Source organism: Vitis riparia, chromosome 18 (assembly GCF_004353265.1).
Source record: "Vitis riparia cultivar Riparia Gloire de Montpellier isolate 1030 chromosome 18, EGFV_Vit.rip_1.0, whole genome shotgun sequence".
Taxonomy (NCBI): domain Eukaryota; kingdom Viridiplantae; phylum Streptophyta; class Magnoliopsida; order Vitales; family Vitaceae; genus Vitis; species Vitis riparia.
Genome location: NC_048448.1, coordinates 11,124,904 through 11,143,095, shown reverse-complemented (window position 1 = coordinate 11,143,095; position 18,192 = coordinate 11,124,904). Strand labels below are relative to the sequence as shown.

Below are 18,192 nucleotides of genomic sequence, written 5' to 3'. Positions count from 1 at the left end.
TGTTTCAAACATTTCTAGTAAGTCAACTATCTAGGGTTTTTTTTTTTTTTTTTTTTTCTAAGTGGTTTTGTGGTTTGCTATCCTTTCTTCTTTTTTTCCTTTCTAGCAATGGCTTTAACGCCACTTTCATCTTTCTTAATAGATTTTATTTATTTATCTCTCATCTTCTTAAAATATCATATACTATGCCTACATAGTTACTAATTTAATTAAATCTTGTGTTACAATAAAACTATATTTTATCATATTCTTAATTTAAGTCTTTATTTTTTCCAAATATTTAAACTTTAGCTAATTATTCAGTAACTATTAATTATTTAATCAGTCAACTTCTAATAATCAAATTCTCAACTCTACAATTAATATTTATTTGAAAAATAAGATATGGTTATTGAATAAGGAAAGTGTAGATATCTTTATAATATTATGAGACATGAGAGAGAAAATATTAATTATGATATGAAGATGAACATGTAAAGTATATACGGAAAAAACATAGATGGGAAAGAAAAATGAAAAACATCCAAGGAAGGATTTACAATTCAAAGTATAAATAAATGGGCTACCATAAGGTGTTTTTAATAGTCGTATTCCTCAACCATTGAGAGCCCAAAGTTGCTCGCATCCAGCAGACCTAAAACCCCTCCCCACATTTTCCATGAAAGAATCTGAATGCGCGCATGATCAGCTGGGTATTTGGTATGATTACTGAAGAAATTGAAAGAAAATTTATCACTCATGTAGGGCTCTTTACAGTTATTTTGATATGAACCTAACATTAAAGAGATCAAAAACAAAAACAAAAACTCAATTGATCCTAAGGTACCGAATTGTAACTTACCCAAAGTTCAAGAGAGTGGCCAATGATATGGTTGGCTAAAGTTCTTGTCGATGATCTTATGCCGGAGGCTTTTCTTGGTGGGCTATTGATTGTACTTCAAAATGGGCACGGTTGGTATGAAATAGGACTAGACAGGGCCCCTAGTCCTAGATTCAACTCACTAATTATTTTTTTTCCTTGATACTGACGCGTCAACTAATCCACAAAATGAAATGCTTTTTAAGCATACACAAACTTGCACGAATAGAACTCATCTTAAAAAATAATCTGAAAATTTGAAAATACGTTTAGGGTTTATTATTCTTATATCATTTAAAATATAACCATGACAGTGCCTACCAACTTGTGAGTTGTCACAAAATACAACCATTCCAGGGGCCGGCAACAACCATGATAATGATTACGGCCAGGTTTTCGTCACTGCTGATCACGTGGCCGTGAGTCGTGGTAATCTACTCTGCTGCTTTTTCGACATTACAGAATATGAAAAAATTCTGAATATCTCAATTTCATAAAACAGATGGAAGGAGGAGAGAATGATGGAGGTGGGAAGGGCAGTGTTTGCGTGACGGGGGTCTCAGGATTCATAGGATCATGGCTGGTTATGAGGCTTCTCCAACGAGGCTACCATGTTCATGCAACTATCATCGATTTACAAAGTTATAACTATGGTTTGTTGCAGGCAACGCGGAGAAGGTGAAGCATCTTCTGGAGTTGCCCAAAGCCAGCACCCACCCCAGCTTGTGGCGAGCAGATCTGAATGAAGAGGGAAGTTTTGACGATGCTATTCAGGGATGTATTGGAGTCTTCCACGTCGCTTCCCCTATGACATAACGATTCAGGATGTACAGGTTATTTATTTATTTATTTATTTTATTATTTAATGTAAATATGTATACTGCAAAGATTGTGGTCAAGCTCTTTGAGGCTTAGAGCATGCTTCGAGGATCCACGATCCGATATCATATTTTATTTATTTTGTCTTTTTCATTTTTGACTAATATTTCCATGACAGGGGCTATCCGACTTCCCTTCTCTGATTGGAACAATAATTAATTATTTCTTTGCACCATAACACAGTTCACATTTGAACTGGCAACAAAAAATATTAACCTAATGCATGGGAATCTTTTATCTTTTGAACCTATCGACAAGAAGCCAAGAACTTCTGTTCCCCGATGGCCTGACCTACTAAAAATAATGGTAGAGATTGCAGGAATGCTACTGCAGCCAAACTTATAGTTTAATGATTCTTGAAGCGATTAATATTGTTCCCGGTAACGTTGAATGACATGCATTGATGATTAGTAAATTAATGGTGTGGCAGAATGAAATGATAAATCCAACAGTGAATGGGGTTTTAGACATCATGAGAGCCTGCACCAAGGCCAAGACCGTCCAGCGGTTCATCTACACTTCAACCACTGGAACCATTACAGTTGGACCGGAACCACTCCCGCTTGAGTACGATGAAAGCTTTTGGACTGACGTCGACTACTGCAAGGCTCAGAAGATGACTGCGTGGGTCAGCATTTTTTCCATTTCGTATCACATTTTTTCAAAATTCTATTTAATTTGGACCTGTGACTATAACCTTAATAACATTTTCCATTGCAAAAGCATATCTTAAAAGGTTATTGCTTAATTTCCTCCGTGAAAAGTCATGACTTGTTTTCAAGATCACTTGATTCACTTCAAATGATTTAATAGACTTTCGAACAATTACTGAATTCCAAATTAGTCCAAAATTATGAGTAAATAAAACCAATTTCACTATTACCTAATTAGTACTAGCATAAATAGCGAGCTCCAACAGGTCATATTCGGCAGCTATTTTATTTAGGATCAATATACAAAGTCTAATGACTAATCTTCAATAGCCATGAAATTGTAGCCATAGTCTAATGATCCCGGTCTAAGTTTTCACTTTGTTACAGATGTATTTTATTGCTAAAACAACAGCCGAGAAAGCTGCGTGGGAAGGGCACCGTTTAAAATACAACCATGACGGTGACTGCGGACGCGGACTAGTGATAAAATGAAACTATTCAAGGGCCGGTGACAGCAATGATAATGACTACGGGCCGGGGCCAAACATTCTGGGACCTGTACATTGAATTTCCTCGAGCATTTTCATCCCCACTTACGTGGCTGTGAGGTCAGATAACCTGCTCCCTTCTTCTCTGAGTTTACTAATACAAGTACGAAAAAATTTCTGAATATCTCAATTTCATAAAAATGAAGGAAGGAGGTGAGAATGATGGAGGTGGGAAGGGCACCGTTTGCGTCACGGGCGCCTCGGGATTCATAGGATCATGGCTGGTTATGAAGCTTCTCCAACGAGGCTACTATGTTCATGCAACCGTACGCGATCCTGGTACTATTCATTCACTGCCTTGCCCAATTAATTTTCTAATAACATTAATTCTTAATTACAATCTTGTAACTTGGGTTTGGTGCAGGCAACGTGGAGAAGGTGAAGCATCTTTTAGAGTTGCCCAAAGCCAGCACACACCTGAGCTTGTGGAGAGCAGACCTGAAGGAAGAGGGAAGTTTTGACGATGCTATTCAGGGATGTATTGGAGTCTTCCACGTGGCTTCCCCTATGGATATATCGACTCAGGATGCCCAGGTATTCTTTCTTAGAGCATGCTTCGAGGATCCACGATCAGTTATCTTATTCTATTTTATTTATTTTTCCTTTTCATTTTTAAGTGATATTTCCATGAAAGGGGCTGTCGGACCTCTCTTCACTGATAGGAACAGCAAACTCTTCTTCCTTTAAATCTTTAACACAGTTGAAAATTGAACTGGCAAACAAAGAATGAAATTTGATGCATGCGAGTCTTTTGAACCTATGGGCAAGAACTTCTGTTTTTCCCCCAACAGCCTGACCCATATGATAACAATGATAGATATTGCAGGAATGCTACTGCAGCCAAACTTACAGTTTAATGATTCTTGAAATAATCTATATTGTTCCTGATAACGGTGAATGACAAGTATTGATGAAGATATTAGAATATTAATGGTGTGGCAGAATGAAGTGATAGATCCAACAGTGAATGGGGTTTTAGACATCATGAGAGCCTGCACCAAGGCCAAGACCGTCAAGCGGTTCATCTACACTTCAACCACTGGAACCATTACAGTTGGACCAGAACCACTCCCGCTTGAGTACGATGAAAGCTTTTGGACTGACGTCGACTACTGCAAGGCTCAGAAGATGACTGCGTGGGTCAGCATTTTTTCCATTTCATATCACATTTTTTTCAAAATTCTATTTAATTTGGACCTGTGATTATAACCTTAATAACATTTTCCATTGCAAAAGCATATCTTAAAAGGTTATTGCTTAATTTCCTCCGTGAAAAGTCATGACTTGTTTTCAAGATCACTTGATTCACTTCAAATGATTTAATTGACTCTCGAACAATTACTGAATTCCAAATTATTCCAAAATTATGAGTAAATTAAAATAATTTCACTTTTACCTAATTAGTACTGTCATAGTTAGCGAACTCCAACAGGTCATGTTCAGCAGCTATTTTATTTAGGATCAACATACAAAATCTAATGACTGATCTTCAATAGCCATGAACTGTAGCCATAATCTAATGATCCCAGTCTAAGTTTTCATTTTGTTACAGATGTATTTTATTGCTAAAACAACAGCCGAGAAAGCTGTGTGGGAATTCGCCAAAGAGAAAGGCCTGGATGTTGTTACCATTCAACCCCCTGTTGTGATGGGGCCATTTGTTACACCTTCCCTGCCTCCTAGCGCTAAACTTGTACTCGCGGTACTCACTGGTACGTCTGAAATTCTTCGCTGTCTTGGTCTCTGGCAACTTGTGCGATTTTATTTACCATAACTATATTTTCACAGTACAACTTACCATATGTAATCTCTAGGAGAGGAAGCTGGCTGCAACTTGTTGGCTCGAGGACGAGCTGTGCATGTAGATGACCTATGTGATGCTCACATATACCTATTTGAACATCCAGAGGCAAAGGGACGGTACATTTGCTCTTCCCATTGTTTTAATATCATTGAGCTAGCAAGATCATTGAGCCTCAAGTACTCAGAGTACAATATCCCAACCAAGTACGCATCACCATATGCTCTGTTTAATTTTGATGCACTGACTCATCTCTACCTCCTGCCTGATGAACTTGGTACTGTGATTTTTACTCAGATTTGAGGGTGTGGATGAATCCTTGAAATCTATCCCTTGTTCCTCTAGGAAACTATTAGACCTTGGCTACAAATTTAAGTACAACTCAGAGGAATACGACATTGGGGATCTGTGTTCTGGAGCCATTGAATCATGCAAAGAGAAGGGGCTCATGCCATCTCCTGGTGCCACATGAGAAACAAAGAAGCCAGGAATTATGAACTCTTATCACTCTCTTCTATCATATTTCTTCTAGACCTCATAATTGTACCCTATTGGACGATAATGATGGCCACTGAAGCTGTGACTAAGGTGCTTTCCTCTCATTTCCATGGAAATTTCATGATTATATACTATGCTTGATGTGTGATCATTTGCCTTTATACATGGGCCGGCTTCGGTTCTGTTGCCCTCATTATTTAGGGTCAAATAATACAAGATTACCCATATATAATATACATTGTCAATAACCATGATCTCTTTGGCCTTTTGCCTAACAGAAAGGCCTTTTATCTTGTTAACATTCATCCTCTTTCGTGATTGGTCCGTTTATTACACCTTCCTTCCCAATTGGTGCCAAAATTTCACTTGTCTCAGTTCTCTACAGACCAATACAAGAAGATGAATATTGTCACACAACTTTAGAGACAGTCAATAAAACCCGCACACCTAAACAGAACATGTACATGCACGAAAACCTTGACAGTCTGTACACGTACTGGTGGAGCCAAAATTCGGGGGAAAATTTTCCGGCGAAAGTGTATTGTCCCGATCATGGCAGGTTCTGCGTCTATAGATGTGGTTTTATTCTAACCTTAACTCTAGGCCTATTGTGGGACAATATTTTTTTCTTCCGCAGATATTGGGTTCTATAGATGCAATTTTTCCTTTCGCTACCATAAGACCCAATATATATATATAAAAGGAAGAACTAGTACCCTATTTCTATCGTAGGCCGTTTAGCTTTTGGTTTCTGAGGCATTCTCTCTGCAACTCCACAACGTCCAGCGATTACCATGGAGATGCTTCAGGCCAAAGATCAAACCTAGGTCGTCTCTCATCAAAACAATTCAAAGCTTTCATCTAAAGATTTTGCTCTCATCAGGATCCCCTGCTGTTCATCTAGGGTTTGAATTCACCTGCGGTTCGTGATGGTGATGGTGATGGTGATGGTGATGGTGTCTTTTGGTAAATTAATGTACAAAAGAGATTACTAATACATATTTATACTCATATATATATTTTCTTTACTTCATTCTGCCTCTTGAGTTCCATAAGTGTCATGGCTCAAAGTCGCGGTATCGGTCATTAACTCGGACGGTCCCGAGGCACATCGGTCTCGGTGTTTCAACTCGGTATCTGATGATACACAAAATATGATAATTAAAATTTTTTTAAAATTATAAAAAATTTAGAAAAATAACTATAATTAAATAGGTTTAAAAAATTATAAAATAAAATTTATTTCACATTTACTACTATTTAAACAATTATAAAGCCTTTGCAGAAAGCAATTTATAATAATATTAAAAAATTTAAATTATTTATTTCATATATAATAATATTTTTACTAAAAGACATAACTCGATCATCAATTCCATTTTTAATTTTGATTAAATGATTTTAATAATATTAATATAATAACAAATTAAATGGTTTGAATAGATTGTTAATAAGAAATTAATACACCAAATATGCTACTATTACCATATAAAATAATGCACTACATATCATTTATATCACACCATTATATATAAAACAATAAATCATTATCATATGAAATAATAGTTTAAAAAATCAATTAATATATTACGAATATCCTTTCTCCAAATACCCAATTCACACCCACGACCCTTTTTTCAATATCACCAATTCACTCATAGGACTCACCCACACCATGATGAGATAGGGCTAAAAAAGTAGAGAGAGAAGGGCAACAACTGTTGTTGCATTCCCAACGGCACCACTGAAGGCGTTCCACATCCATTCTGCAATTAGTGATGCCCTCAACCTCCTCTTCTTATACACCTCCAACACTCATGGTTAGACCGATGTCTTTCTTCTTCTTCATAATGGGTCATGGGTCATGGGTCTTGGTTGTTGTAAAGTTTTTCCTTTTAAAGGCAATCTCTGATTTTTTTCAGAGGTTTTTTAGGTTTAGATCTCAATTGTTGTTCATTTGATATGATTTTGAAGTGAAAAAATTATTTCTTTTGGTAACTCGGAAGGTTCGACCTAGTCAACTCGAAATCCCAGATTGAGTCAATTGAGATTAAAACAATTCTTAATTTGAGTCTGAGTTTCAGATCGTATCGGGTATCAGGTATCAGACTCGACGCAGAAAGGCTCGAGGCGGATACGACTCAGCCAAGTCGTACCGGACTCAGCCAATACTTTTGAAAAAGAATATTAATTTTATTATATATTTTTATTTGCAAATATAATATAATAAAGAAGTTTCATAGTTTAATAGTTTAGGTTCAATTTTACACCTAAAGGTCCCAAGTTTGCAGATTTTTTTTTCTTTTCACGAACTAATCCCACATTGAAAATGGATAAAATATATATAGGGATTGTGAGGGTATAAAAGGCATGCAAGAATCATTAAAAGACTAAAAGCTTATTGGGTTTGATGGTAAATGGGTCAGATGAGCTCCTCATAGAGTGATTCGATTCCTTTAGGAAATGTTGTTGTTTCGGTGCAAAATGCATAAGTTGAATCGGTTCGTTCATTCGATTTGATTGTCGATTCAACCAGTTTGATTGTCAGTTTAATCGATCCAACTGTCGGTTCAACGAGTCCGACCACGGGTTCAACGGGTTTGACCATCGGTTCAATGGGTTTGGCTGCTAATTCAACCGATTCGATTCCAGTTCAATTAGTTGGACTAAACCGGAACCGTGACTGATTTTCAAAACCATGAACAAAAGTTTCCGCCTTTGCCCATACATAATTTATAGTTCCCCCACTACCTATACATAGTTTGTAGTTTCTGATTTATAATGGATGATCAGCCTATATATAGTTTATAGCAAAAATATGTCACAACCCTTCTTTTTTGGACAAAATATGGCACAACATTGCTTTCTATTCTTTTTGGCTACTCCTTTTTGGTAAAAATTTAAATTTCTAAACGGATGGAGGATGGAGTTCAAATAGCTAGGTACACAACGGTGATATACATGAAGGGGAGATAGATGACAATAATGCATTCAGTGATGCAATAGAATAAATTATTGATTTACATTTTCTTCTTATATTTTTATGCAATTATTATATTTAATTTTATCATACTCAATGGGTTTTAGAATAAGCATTTTATAAAATTAATTGTGGAAATTAACAAAGAAAAGAAAAAAAAAGGAAAGAAACCATTGATCCTAAGGGAGCCCAATTGTAACTTACTCGACACACTCCTAAACCTAATTTTGTTGGGAATAGACGAGGCAACCAACACTTTGCAAAAGGATGTGCAGCTTCCACTTGTCTCCAGACTCACCTAAATTTAGGATGCTTTGCCACCTCAAGCCCGAAAGTAAGGGGAATAAGAGGTTTTTTCTAATAATTCCACAAGAATGGTCAATAATATGAATGACCATAATTCTATTAAAAATTGTTTTAGGGAAAATTCTGCGAAATTGAAGTGGGTACCATACCTTTAAATTTTTTGGCCATTGGATTAAAAGCTTTCCATCCAAATGGAAAATGAATTGAAAAAATGTGGAGAAAAATTTGCAATAGGTAGTCGGTATCTCCCTTTATCTATCTCTCCTCTTTCCAACCATTTTTCTCCGTTTTCTTTTGTTGCTTGTATCTTTTCTCTATCCCCTGTATCTCTCCTTTATGCCTCTCCTTCATTTTGTTTTCCCTCATCTCTTCTCACATTTTTTGTATTCTCCAAATTTTACAAATTTTTTAATTTTAGGAATTGTTTGCACTTCAAATGATAACTATATTGTGTAATCATACTTATTACACTTAAAATTAATGGAAATAATCCATACAAAAATTTAAAAGTAAAATAATATTTTCAATTTTTCTAATTTTAAGAATTTTTTACATTTCAAATAGCAATTATATTATGTATCTGTACTAATTACACTAAGTTTTGATGAAAATTATGAACTAAAAATTTTTAAACTTAAAATATTAAACCATTTAATGGAGCACGAAGAATGTGAGGAATCATTACCTTCAAAATATTCAAATTTTTTAATTTTAAAAAAAATTTTCCCTTCTTCAAATAACAATTATATTTATGTATTCATACTGATTATACTTGTAATCGATGAACATTATGTATAATAAAATTTTAAATAAAAAAAAATTTAAATTTTGAGAGGATACAAATTACCTTCCAAATTTTAACTTTTTTAAAATTTTATATTATAAAATAAATAGGAACTTTTCTTTCACAAAATTTTTATTTGTACAAAATTTTATTTATTTTACAACTTTTACAAAATAATTTCAAAAATGATATAATTGGTTGTTGTAAAAGATAATAACCATGTGAGGTGGATGGGATTAGTTCCTTAATCAGTTAGTAACCTGTACAATTGGATTGTTTTCATTTTTTATTAAGTGACCTTTACATGTGTTTTATCCTATTGACCGAAAAGTAAGCAAAACCCTTGTTTTAGTGGGCTATTTGATTTTGATTGTACTACAAAACGGGAACGCATGGAATGAAGTACTAGAAAGGGCCCTCTTCCTTCATTCAACACTCACTAACTTTCCTTCACAATGATGCGCCAACTGATCCACAAGATTAAATGTTCTTAAAATATAGACATCTTACACGAAATGGAATTAATCACCTTATAAAATAATCAATCTAAAAAGTTTTTACATTTCCATCGACGCTATCGAAATCGCTTCACATCCATTCTGCAATTAGTGATGCCCTCAACCCCCTTTTCTTATACACCTTCAACACTCATGGTTAGATCGATGACTTTCTTCTTCTTTATAATGGGTCATGGGTTTTGGTTGTTAAAAAGTTTTTCCTTTTGAAGGCAATCTCTGATTTTTTAAAAGTTTTTTTAAGTTTAGATCTCAATTGTTGTTCATTTGCTATGATTTCGAAGTGAAAAAATGATTTCTTTTTATATCTCGGAAGGTTCGACCTAGTCAACTCGGAATCCCAGATCGAGTCAACCGAGATTAAAACAATTCTTAATTTGAGTCTGAGTTTTAAATCGCATTGGATATTAGGTATCAGACTCAGTACGAAGAGACTCGAGACGAATATGACTCGGCCAAGTCGTACCGATCTCGGCCAAGTCATACCGAACTCGGCCGATACTTTGAACCGTGGCCACATGAGAAACAAAGAAGCCAGCAGTTTTGAACTCTTATCACTCTCTTCTATCATATTTCTTATGGACTTCATGGTTGTACCATATTAGGCGACAATGTGGGCCACTAAAACTGTGACTTATGTACTTTGCTCTCATTGCTGTGGAAATGTCATGGTTATGTACTATGTTTGTGTATTTTGCCTGTACGATTGTACATTGGCTTCGGTCTATGAAATCTTCTGAGCCTAAATTCAAAATTTCAGAATGGGTCACAAAACATGACCCCACTACACGGAGAAATACAAAATAAAAATTGTGCAGATTGGAATGAAAAACAGAGCAACAAAAATAACTTGTGAGGGGGAATTTGATTACGGCAATGCGTGGGCATGTGTTTCTCCGCTTCTCCTCTCCACCGTAAACGTCGCATTTGGGTCTTCTGTGTCCATCCTGAATTGTTAATAGAGACAGCCCATCACTTTTCTCCGTCACTAATCTCTCCACTGAAACCATGTTTTGGGTTCTTCATCTCCCTAACATTAATGTTTTCTCCCTCCGAAAATCGACATCGTCTCTGAGAATTGAATAAACGAAATAAAGGATAAGGGATGGAGATAGATGCATAGTTATCAAGAAAAAAAATATTAATATTACTACTCATCAAATCTTATATTAAATTAAATATTAAATCAAATATAAAATTAGGGAAGTGATGAAATAATTCAATCAATCATTTTTTTTTTCTTGAGTATGGGATATACATATTAATGGATCATAAATTCATTTCTCTTGTTTATTTTCTATAATTTTTCAATTTTCTGTATATTGCTAATTTTGTAAAACAAAAAATTTGGATTAAAAAATAAACTTTTAAATAAAAAAGAATTAAAAAATATTTTTATAATATAATTTAAATGCTAATATACAATATCATTTAATCTATATATATATATAGAGAGAGAGATTGATTAAATGAAAAAATGGTAGAAATTTCATATTTTTTTAATAGTAAATTTTAGTGTATTTTTTATTAGTTTATTATAATTTTGTTCAATTTATTATTGATTAGATGCAATTTACCTTTTTCTGAGTCTTATCTATTTAGAGACAACTTTGAATATCTATAGATTTGGATTTAGATTGATTCAAAGTCATTAATTTCAAGATGAGTATGCATTTTTTTATTGGTAAAGCTTTTGGAATTACAAATACAAGAAATTATGATAAATATTATGTGGATCCATATTTTTCATGTGCTCGATAAGACTCACTTTTTATTTGTGAAAATTTGACTTTTTGAAAAAAAAAAAAAAAAACTTGAAGTTACCATTTATTTTTGTTTTATTTTTTAAGAAGAAAACAAAATAAGAAAAAAAAAAACATATGACTAGTTATTTGAAAAATATGTTTGCAAAAAATTGAGTTTGAATTCAGGGATCAGGTTTACCTTTTGGGAAGACAAGATAGTAAATCATAAAACCCTTCTAAATTCATATATTTTCGATTTCTACTAAACAAGTAGAAGGATTTGTAACAATTAATTAATTAATCATGAATACCAAAATAAAGAATATAAATCAATATACACAAAAATGATGATAAAATCGGATTAGAAGAATACACAAAATAAATGACAAAAGAATTATATAAAATAATTTATTGAACTAAATAAAAAAAAAATCAAAGAATTAGTTTTCAAGAAATTTCAAATGATTTTGTTAAAAACAATTTTGAATTAATAATTCCAATTTATTTATTTACAAAAAAAATAGTTCATTTATTTTCTTTGATTCAATTTCATTTGTATTCAATTTTTTTTTTTAAATTATTTATACTTATTGTATCAAAATAATTTATTACAAAATTTCAATTTGATAACAAAAATTATTTTTACTATTTTACAATAAATGAATAAATTTTTACAACTTTATTTACAAATGTATTTTAATTTGATTTCTATTTTTTTATCTAAAAAAATGTTTTTTTTAACAGATTCTATTTATAAAAAATATTTTCAATCCAATTTTATTAAAAAAAATGATTTCTATAACTTCAATTTGAAAACTCTATTCTTATTAAAAAAAAAAAAAGTTATTTAAGACTGTTATCTACAAAAATTACTTTTAATTTCATTCTACTTAAAAGAGAGAGAATTTATTTTTAAAAAAACATTTTTTGAACAATTTTATTTAAAAAATTAAATTTTTTTGTTAAACAAATAAATTTTCGAATAATTATTATTAAAAATGATTTTTAATTAAAAACAATTTTTTTTGGATTTTTCGAAAAACATTTTTTTGAATTTTATTAATAAAAAACTTTCTTTTAGTAAAAAGAATATTTAAGAACTATTATTTTATTAAAACATATTTACTGAATTATTTATCTTATTTAAACAAAATTTCAAATTTGTTCAATATTTAATTTTGTAAGCAATGAGTAAATATATATAAACAAATATTTACATAAACCAATAAAAATAAAACAAATAGTGGTGGGAAATAAAACATATGCCCAAACAGCCTTACAACAAATTCAATGTTTCATTTACGATCTTTCTAAGCCTCATTTCCTTCCACGAAATTTCATTCTCCATATGTTATAAATTTGAACTTGGCCAATAGAATTCCTATGAGAGTAATGAAATTGGTTCATGTAAAAACAAAAATAGTTAAATGTAAATATTCAGGAATGTACAAAGTCCAAAATAAATATTCAAACTCAAATTCAAACTTGTTCAATAAATTTCATCAATTAAAATGGACTCAAATTAACAAATATAACTCAAAAAAATATCTTATTTGTTATAAGCGCTATCCAAAATTTCAAGATTATGAGTCAATATACAAACATAATCAATCTAACATAAAATATAAAAAAATCAAAATAAATTTAATTAAGCCTAAATATCATATCCCATCATCCAATTTAATATGCAAACCCAAATCCATAATCAAAATCAAACCCAAAATAACTCACAATCATCTCATGTCAAATTAAATAATTTAAAAAGGTAAAATCCATATAATTCATAAATCAATCCAACAAATTTCATCAACAACACAAATTTCATATTAATTCACCAAAGCCCAAATTTCATATTAATTCAAAATCTAAATCTCACACGTAATTACCATTGAAATCAAATCAAGAAAAAAATAAAATAAAATAAAGAAATGCATAAATAGACTTATACTTTTTAAAGAACTTATGGATTGACTCATAATGGAGTTGAAGGGGAAAAAGAGAAAGAGAAAAAAACATGAAAAAGGGAAATAAAATAAAATGAATAATAAAAAGGTGGAGTTGAAGTTGAAGGGGAAAGAAAGAAAGTGAAAGAAAAAACAAAAAAAAGGAAAATAAAATAAAATAAAAAATGGATAAGGTGAGAATGTGAGAGAAGGGAATGGGATCACCGGCCGGCAGTAGCTCACCGTGGCAACTGGCCGATGGTGTCACCGGTAGCAATGAGGGTTAATAGATTTTTGGGAAATAAAAATAAAATAAAAAAAGGAAAATGAAAAGGAAGAGGAGCAAAAGAAAGAAGAAAGGAGAGTAAGAAAATTGGAGAAATGGGGACGGAGACAAGCGACCGTCTTGGTGTCCCTATGTGGCTTTTTCTTGGTCTAGGAAAGAATAGAGAAAAAAATAATAAAAAAAATAAAAAATATATAAAAGAAAGAAAAGAAGTTAAGAGGGGAGGCGGGTAGCGAAGAAGGGAATGGGCAAGGGGGGTTAGGTGGAGTAGGTAGGTAGGATGGGAAGAAAGAGGGAAGAAAGAGGGAAGAAGACGAGGAAAAAAAAAAGTGATAGTAATAAATAAATAAAAATTTGGGTACAATTACTTTATGTTTCTTAATTCACTTTATATCTCGGTTTTACTTCAAAATATTTGTCAAGTTTTAAAATCTTATTTCTCTATAAAATTGGTGTTTTGATTTAAAAAGGATTTTGGGAGTGCTTTAAAAATAAGAAACTCGTTTAAATTAACTATGAGGGCATTACAAATAAAATGAAGATGTATCCTAAGAAAGCATAGCTGATCAAAAGTTTAATCATCCATCTCTCAATCCAATTACAAAGTGCATTTGGTTTAAATAAAGGTTAAAATTTTCATCATAAAGCTTCGTCAAGAGCTTTGGGCATCCACTAAGGAGCAGAAAGCAGTGCCACGAAAAAATTGTGGAAAAAAATAGTGTAGCTGTAGGTCGTGGGTTCAGTTGTCACTTTTCAATCAGTCAACTAGGGAGTAGGGACCATGAATGGGGGAAAGCTTCTTAGTCATTAATACTTGAATTTTTGTTTATTTCATCACTTATCATTTTTCCTTTATTTCTTTATGCCTTTTCCAGTAGCGTTCCTACGAGCATATTGGACTCCTGATCTTCTGATTGCGTAATGGGGAGGCCATCACGATCTTCCATATTCTGATGATTTTGCCTCGTTGCATAAATGGGAAAGAAGTATATCCCAAGTTGTCATTAGCGGATCAGATAAGAAATTAATCGTGTAAAGATTGTTCCTCGTTGCCATTCTTTTTTTGAACTCTTTTCGACAATTACACGAGTTCCCATCGCAAATGATATATATATTCATTGGAAGATTTGGTGGCTTGCTTCTTGCTATAGAAGATATTTCAAAGGGCTCACGCTGTGTTGAAGTGCATTTTCCCCGAATCATGCGAGAATTTATTATGATGGTGAATAAACTATTGGACCCCGAGAGCGATGGGACACCGCCCGCATGACCAGCTAACCTTCTGGATTTCTAGAAGTTGTGACGCTCTTGGAAGACTCTTAACTTGCAAATTCGAAACTACAATCCTTAGAAAGAGTGAGCAGGTAGGAGCTACCATCCACGTGCTACAACCGTAGAGGCCCACACCACCAACCCGTCTAAACGAGGCCAAAACAGGGTGTTAGATATGGGTTCATGAAATCGAGTGCATATATAATCCTGGAATCGGCGAGGAAGCAACAAAACAATTTGGGCCTTCTAATCTTTCTTGTGGCTTTCATTTTCTTCCTCGGATTATTTTTGAGAAGTATGGGTTCACAAAGTGAAACCGTGTGCGTCACCGGTGCCTCCGGTTTCATCGGTTCATGGCTGGTCATGAGGCTCCTGGAGCGCGGCTACACTGTTCGGGCCACCGTTCGCGATCCAAGTACGGTTTCTTTTTCACTCTACTTCTTCGCTCTTTTTTTTTTTCTTTTAATTGACCCACAATCGTTGATGGATTTTGTGACTGTTTTGTGCTCAGCTAACGTGAAAAAAGTGAAGCATTTGCTGGACTTGCCCAAAGCGGAGACGCATCTGACTCTCTGGAAGGCAGATCTTGCTGATGCAGGAAGTTTCGATGAAGCTATTAAAGGCTGCACCGGCGTCTTCCATGTTGCCACACCCATGGATTTTGAATCGAAGGATCCTGAGGTACTGTTCTCAGAATGAAATACCTGGAAATACCTAAATTACATGTGCCTGGGTGTGCTACAAAATCTTTTAAGGAAATTTAAGAAGAATGATTTAGAACCTTGGACAGGCCGGTGTTTCTGGCTGTTGCGGCAACAGGTGAAAGAGTCATGCCCTTTTTCAGTGGCTGCTGGGTTTTGGCTCCCCAAATTGAAATCTTAGTGGGTATCACAGATGACATGGCGATAACAGTATATTGTCTTTGCCATAGGTCCTGTGATTTCCGATGTAGACTGTGTGTATTGAGTGATTTTTTTTGTATCCTCCTGTCCAGAATACAATGGTCAATTAGGTTGATAAGAAAACAGTAGAAAAGTGGGTGAGTCTGGCTCTAGTCCATTCATATGGGCGGTGACCAATTTCAGAGAACTTCTTCACTTTTGTCAATCGAACCAGGCTCTGCCCTATTCAATTTGGAGTAGAATTTGCGTCACCAACCAATCCGCGACCATCCTCTGGTGGCTATAGGAAAATTAAAAGACCAGAAACGGATATACCAAAGGGGCGTCGGATAAAGGGTTTGGAAGACAATCTTCTTCCCCTGAAATTGCTATTTCAAAATGGGAAAGCAATTTCTTTATGCGAGTGGGAGATACCGTAATTGGTTTTTAGTTTCTAAAGCACATGTGCTTATTCTTTGAAACCCACTCTGGACTCGATCAAGCTCCCTTGAGGTTGTGTGGTCCCTATATTACTGAATTCCGACATGTTTGGGTTGATTGTCCACAAATTAAATGGCTGTTTGTTCATGAATAACTATAGATTATAATTACAAAGTTGATTGTTTTTTTCTGTATTTCAGAATGAAGTGATAAAGCCAACTATTGAAGGGATGTTGGGCATAATGAAATCGTGTGCTGCCGCAAAGACTGTCAGAAAGCTTGTATTCACGTCCTCTGCAGGAACTGTGAACATTCAAGAACACCAACTGCCAGTGTACGATGAAAGCTGCTGGAGTGATATGGAATTTTGCCGGGCGAAAAAGATGACTGGATGGGTTTGTATTTCAACTTCTAGTTTTTGATATAATACTCATATACAAATGTTCAGGAAGTGGTTACTCAAAAAATTATCAAATAGCAAAACATATGTTGAAAATCATTGAAATGCTCTAATTCAATTGAAAACGTCATGGTTTTCCAAAGTTTCAAAATCATTTTCACAACTTGAATTAAATTTTAAACTTTATCTGTATGTTCTCATCCATTTGAAGGAATTTTTAGAGGTGAAAAATACCAAACCTGTAAAATGCTTTCAAGGAAGTTTTTTAGAAGGCAACAACTTAGAAGAGAAACATTTTCTTCTGCTGTTCAGATGTACTTTGTCTCCAAGACACTGGCTGAGCAAGCTGCATGGAAGTATGCCAAGGAAAATAACATTGACTTCATCAGTATCATACCGACTCTTGTGGTTGGCCCCTTCATAATGTCATCAATGCCTCCAAGCCTCATAACTGCTCTTTCCCCGATCACCGGTACTTCTTTTTTTCTGCCAGAGTACTTAAAAGCATGAGTGCTGTCCCTATTCACCTTATTTTTGTGTTTGGTTACAGGAAACGAAGCTCATTATTCAATTATACGGCAGGGCCAATTTGTTCACCTGGATGACCTCTGCAATGCTCATATTTACTTGTTTGAGAATCCTAAGGCAGAGGGACGTTACATTTGCTCCTCCAACGATTGTATCATTCTCGATCTTGCAAAAATGCTTAGAGAAAAATACCCCGAGTATAATATCCCCACAGAGTAAGCCTTTAAATCCTTCCTAAATTTTGACATGCCTTGTTTTTGGATTATAGCACTGGGACTTGATTAAAATAAGGGCATCTGTTTTATAGAGCTAACTGAATGTTGGTGCCCAGGTTCAAAGGTGTTGATGAGAACTTGAAGAGTGTCTGTTTCTCCTCCAAGAAGCTGACAGATTTGGGGTTTGAGTTTAAATACAGCTTAGAGGACATGTTTACTGGAGCTGTGGACACATGCCGGGCCAAGGGATTGCTTCCCCCTTCACATGAGAAACCTGTAGATGGCAAGACCTAGAAGAAGAATTTCTGTCAGGCTTTCTAGCGAGAGCGTAGAAATGTCCTTCATTCTGTGGAATCAAGGCTTTCTGGTAGTTTGATTTGGCCAACTATGTATGAAATTTGTCTACTATTTTATCCATTAAAGGAAATTATTCTAATGGTCAATGTGCCGGAAATGAGAGTTCGTTCCCTTTGAGCTTTAATAAAACGGAATGGCCCAAGGTGGTCTCTGCATGGGCATGCATTCCCCCACCATGAGCCCAGTCTCTCCTAGTCGTTTGTGTTTGCATAGGGTGAAGCCCATGTGACAAAAGCTTGTTTTTGGACCCGCAATCATCTACAACATTTTTCTTCTGCAAATTCCATTAATGGAAATTTTA

At 34.2% G+C, this 18,192-nt stretch overlaps 2 protein-coding genes and 1 long non-coding RNA gene across 3 annotated transcripts; 2 read left to right on the top strand and 1 right to left on the bottom strand.

Annotated features, from left to right (window-relative positions):
• Nucleotides 1-391: 391 nt before the first annotated feature.
• Nucleotides 392-992, bottom strand: LOC117905902. Its single transcript, XR_004649746.1, has 2 exons — nucleotides 842-992; nucleotides 392-708 (listed from the first exon to the last, which is right to left on the bottom strand). It is a non-coding gene; the product is annotated as an uncharacterized LOC117905902 (long non-coding RNA).
• Nucleotides 993-3,051: 2,059 nt separating this feature from the next.
• Nucleotides 3,052-5,399, top strand: LOC117906273 (dihydroflavonol 4-reductase-like). Its single transcript, XM_034819252.1, has 6 exons — nucleotides 3,052-3,218; nucleotides 3,304-3,473; nucleotides 3,882-4,079; nucleotides 4,492-4,651; nucleotides 4,754-4,946; nucleotides 5,038-5,399. The coding sequence occupies exons 1-6, from the start codon at nucleotides 3,080-3,082 to the stop codon at nucleotides 5,210-5,212; spliced, it is 1,035 nt and encodes a 344-aa protein (XP_034675143.1). The 5' UTR covers nucleotides 3,052-3,079; the 3' UTR covers nucleotides 5,213-5,399.
• A 9,894-nt stretch (nucleotides 5,400-15,293) lies between these two features.
• Nucleotides 15,294-17,988, top strand: LOC117906599 (dihydroflavonol 4-reductase). The gene is made up of 6 exons (XM_034819698.1): nucleotides 15,294-15,484; nucleotides 15,581-15,750; nucleotides 16,592-16,786; nucleotides 17,104-17,263; nucleotides 17,342-17,534; nucleotides 17,651-17,988. The coding sequence occupies exons 1-6, from the start codon at nucleotides 15,367-15,369 to the stop codon at nucleotides 17,826-17,828; spliced, it is 1,014 nt and encodes a 337-aa protein (XP_034675589.1). The 5' UTR covers nucleotides 15,294-15,366; the 3' UTR covers nucleotides 17,829-17,988.
• Nucleotides 17,989-18,192: the final 204 nt, after the last annotated feature.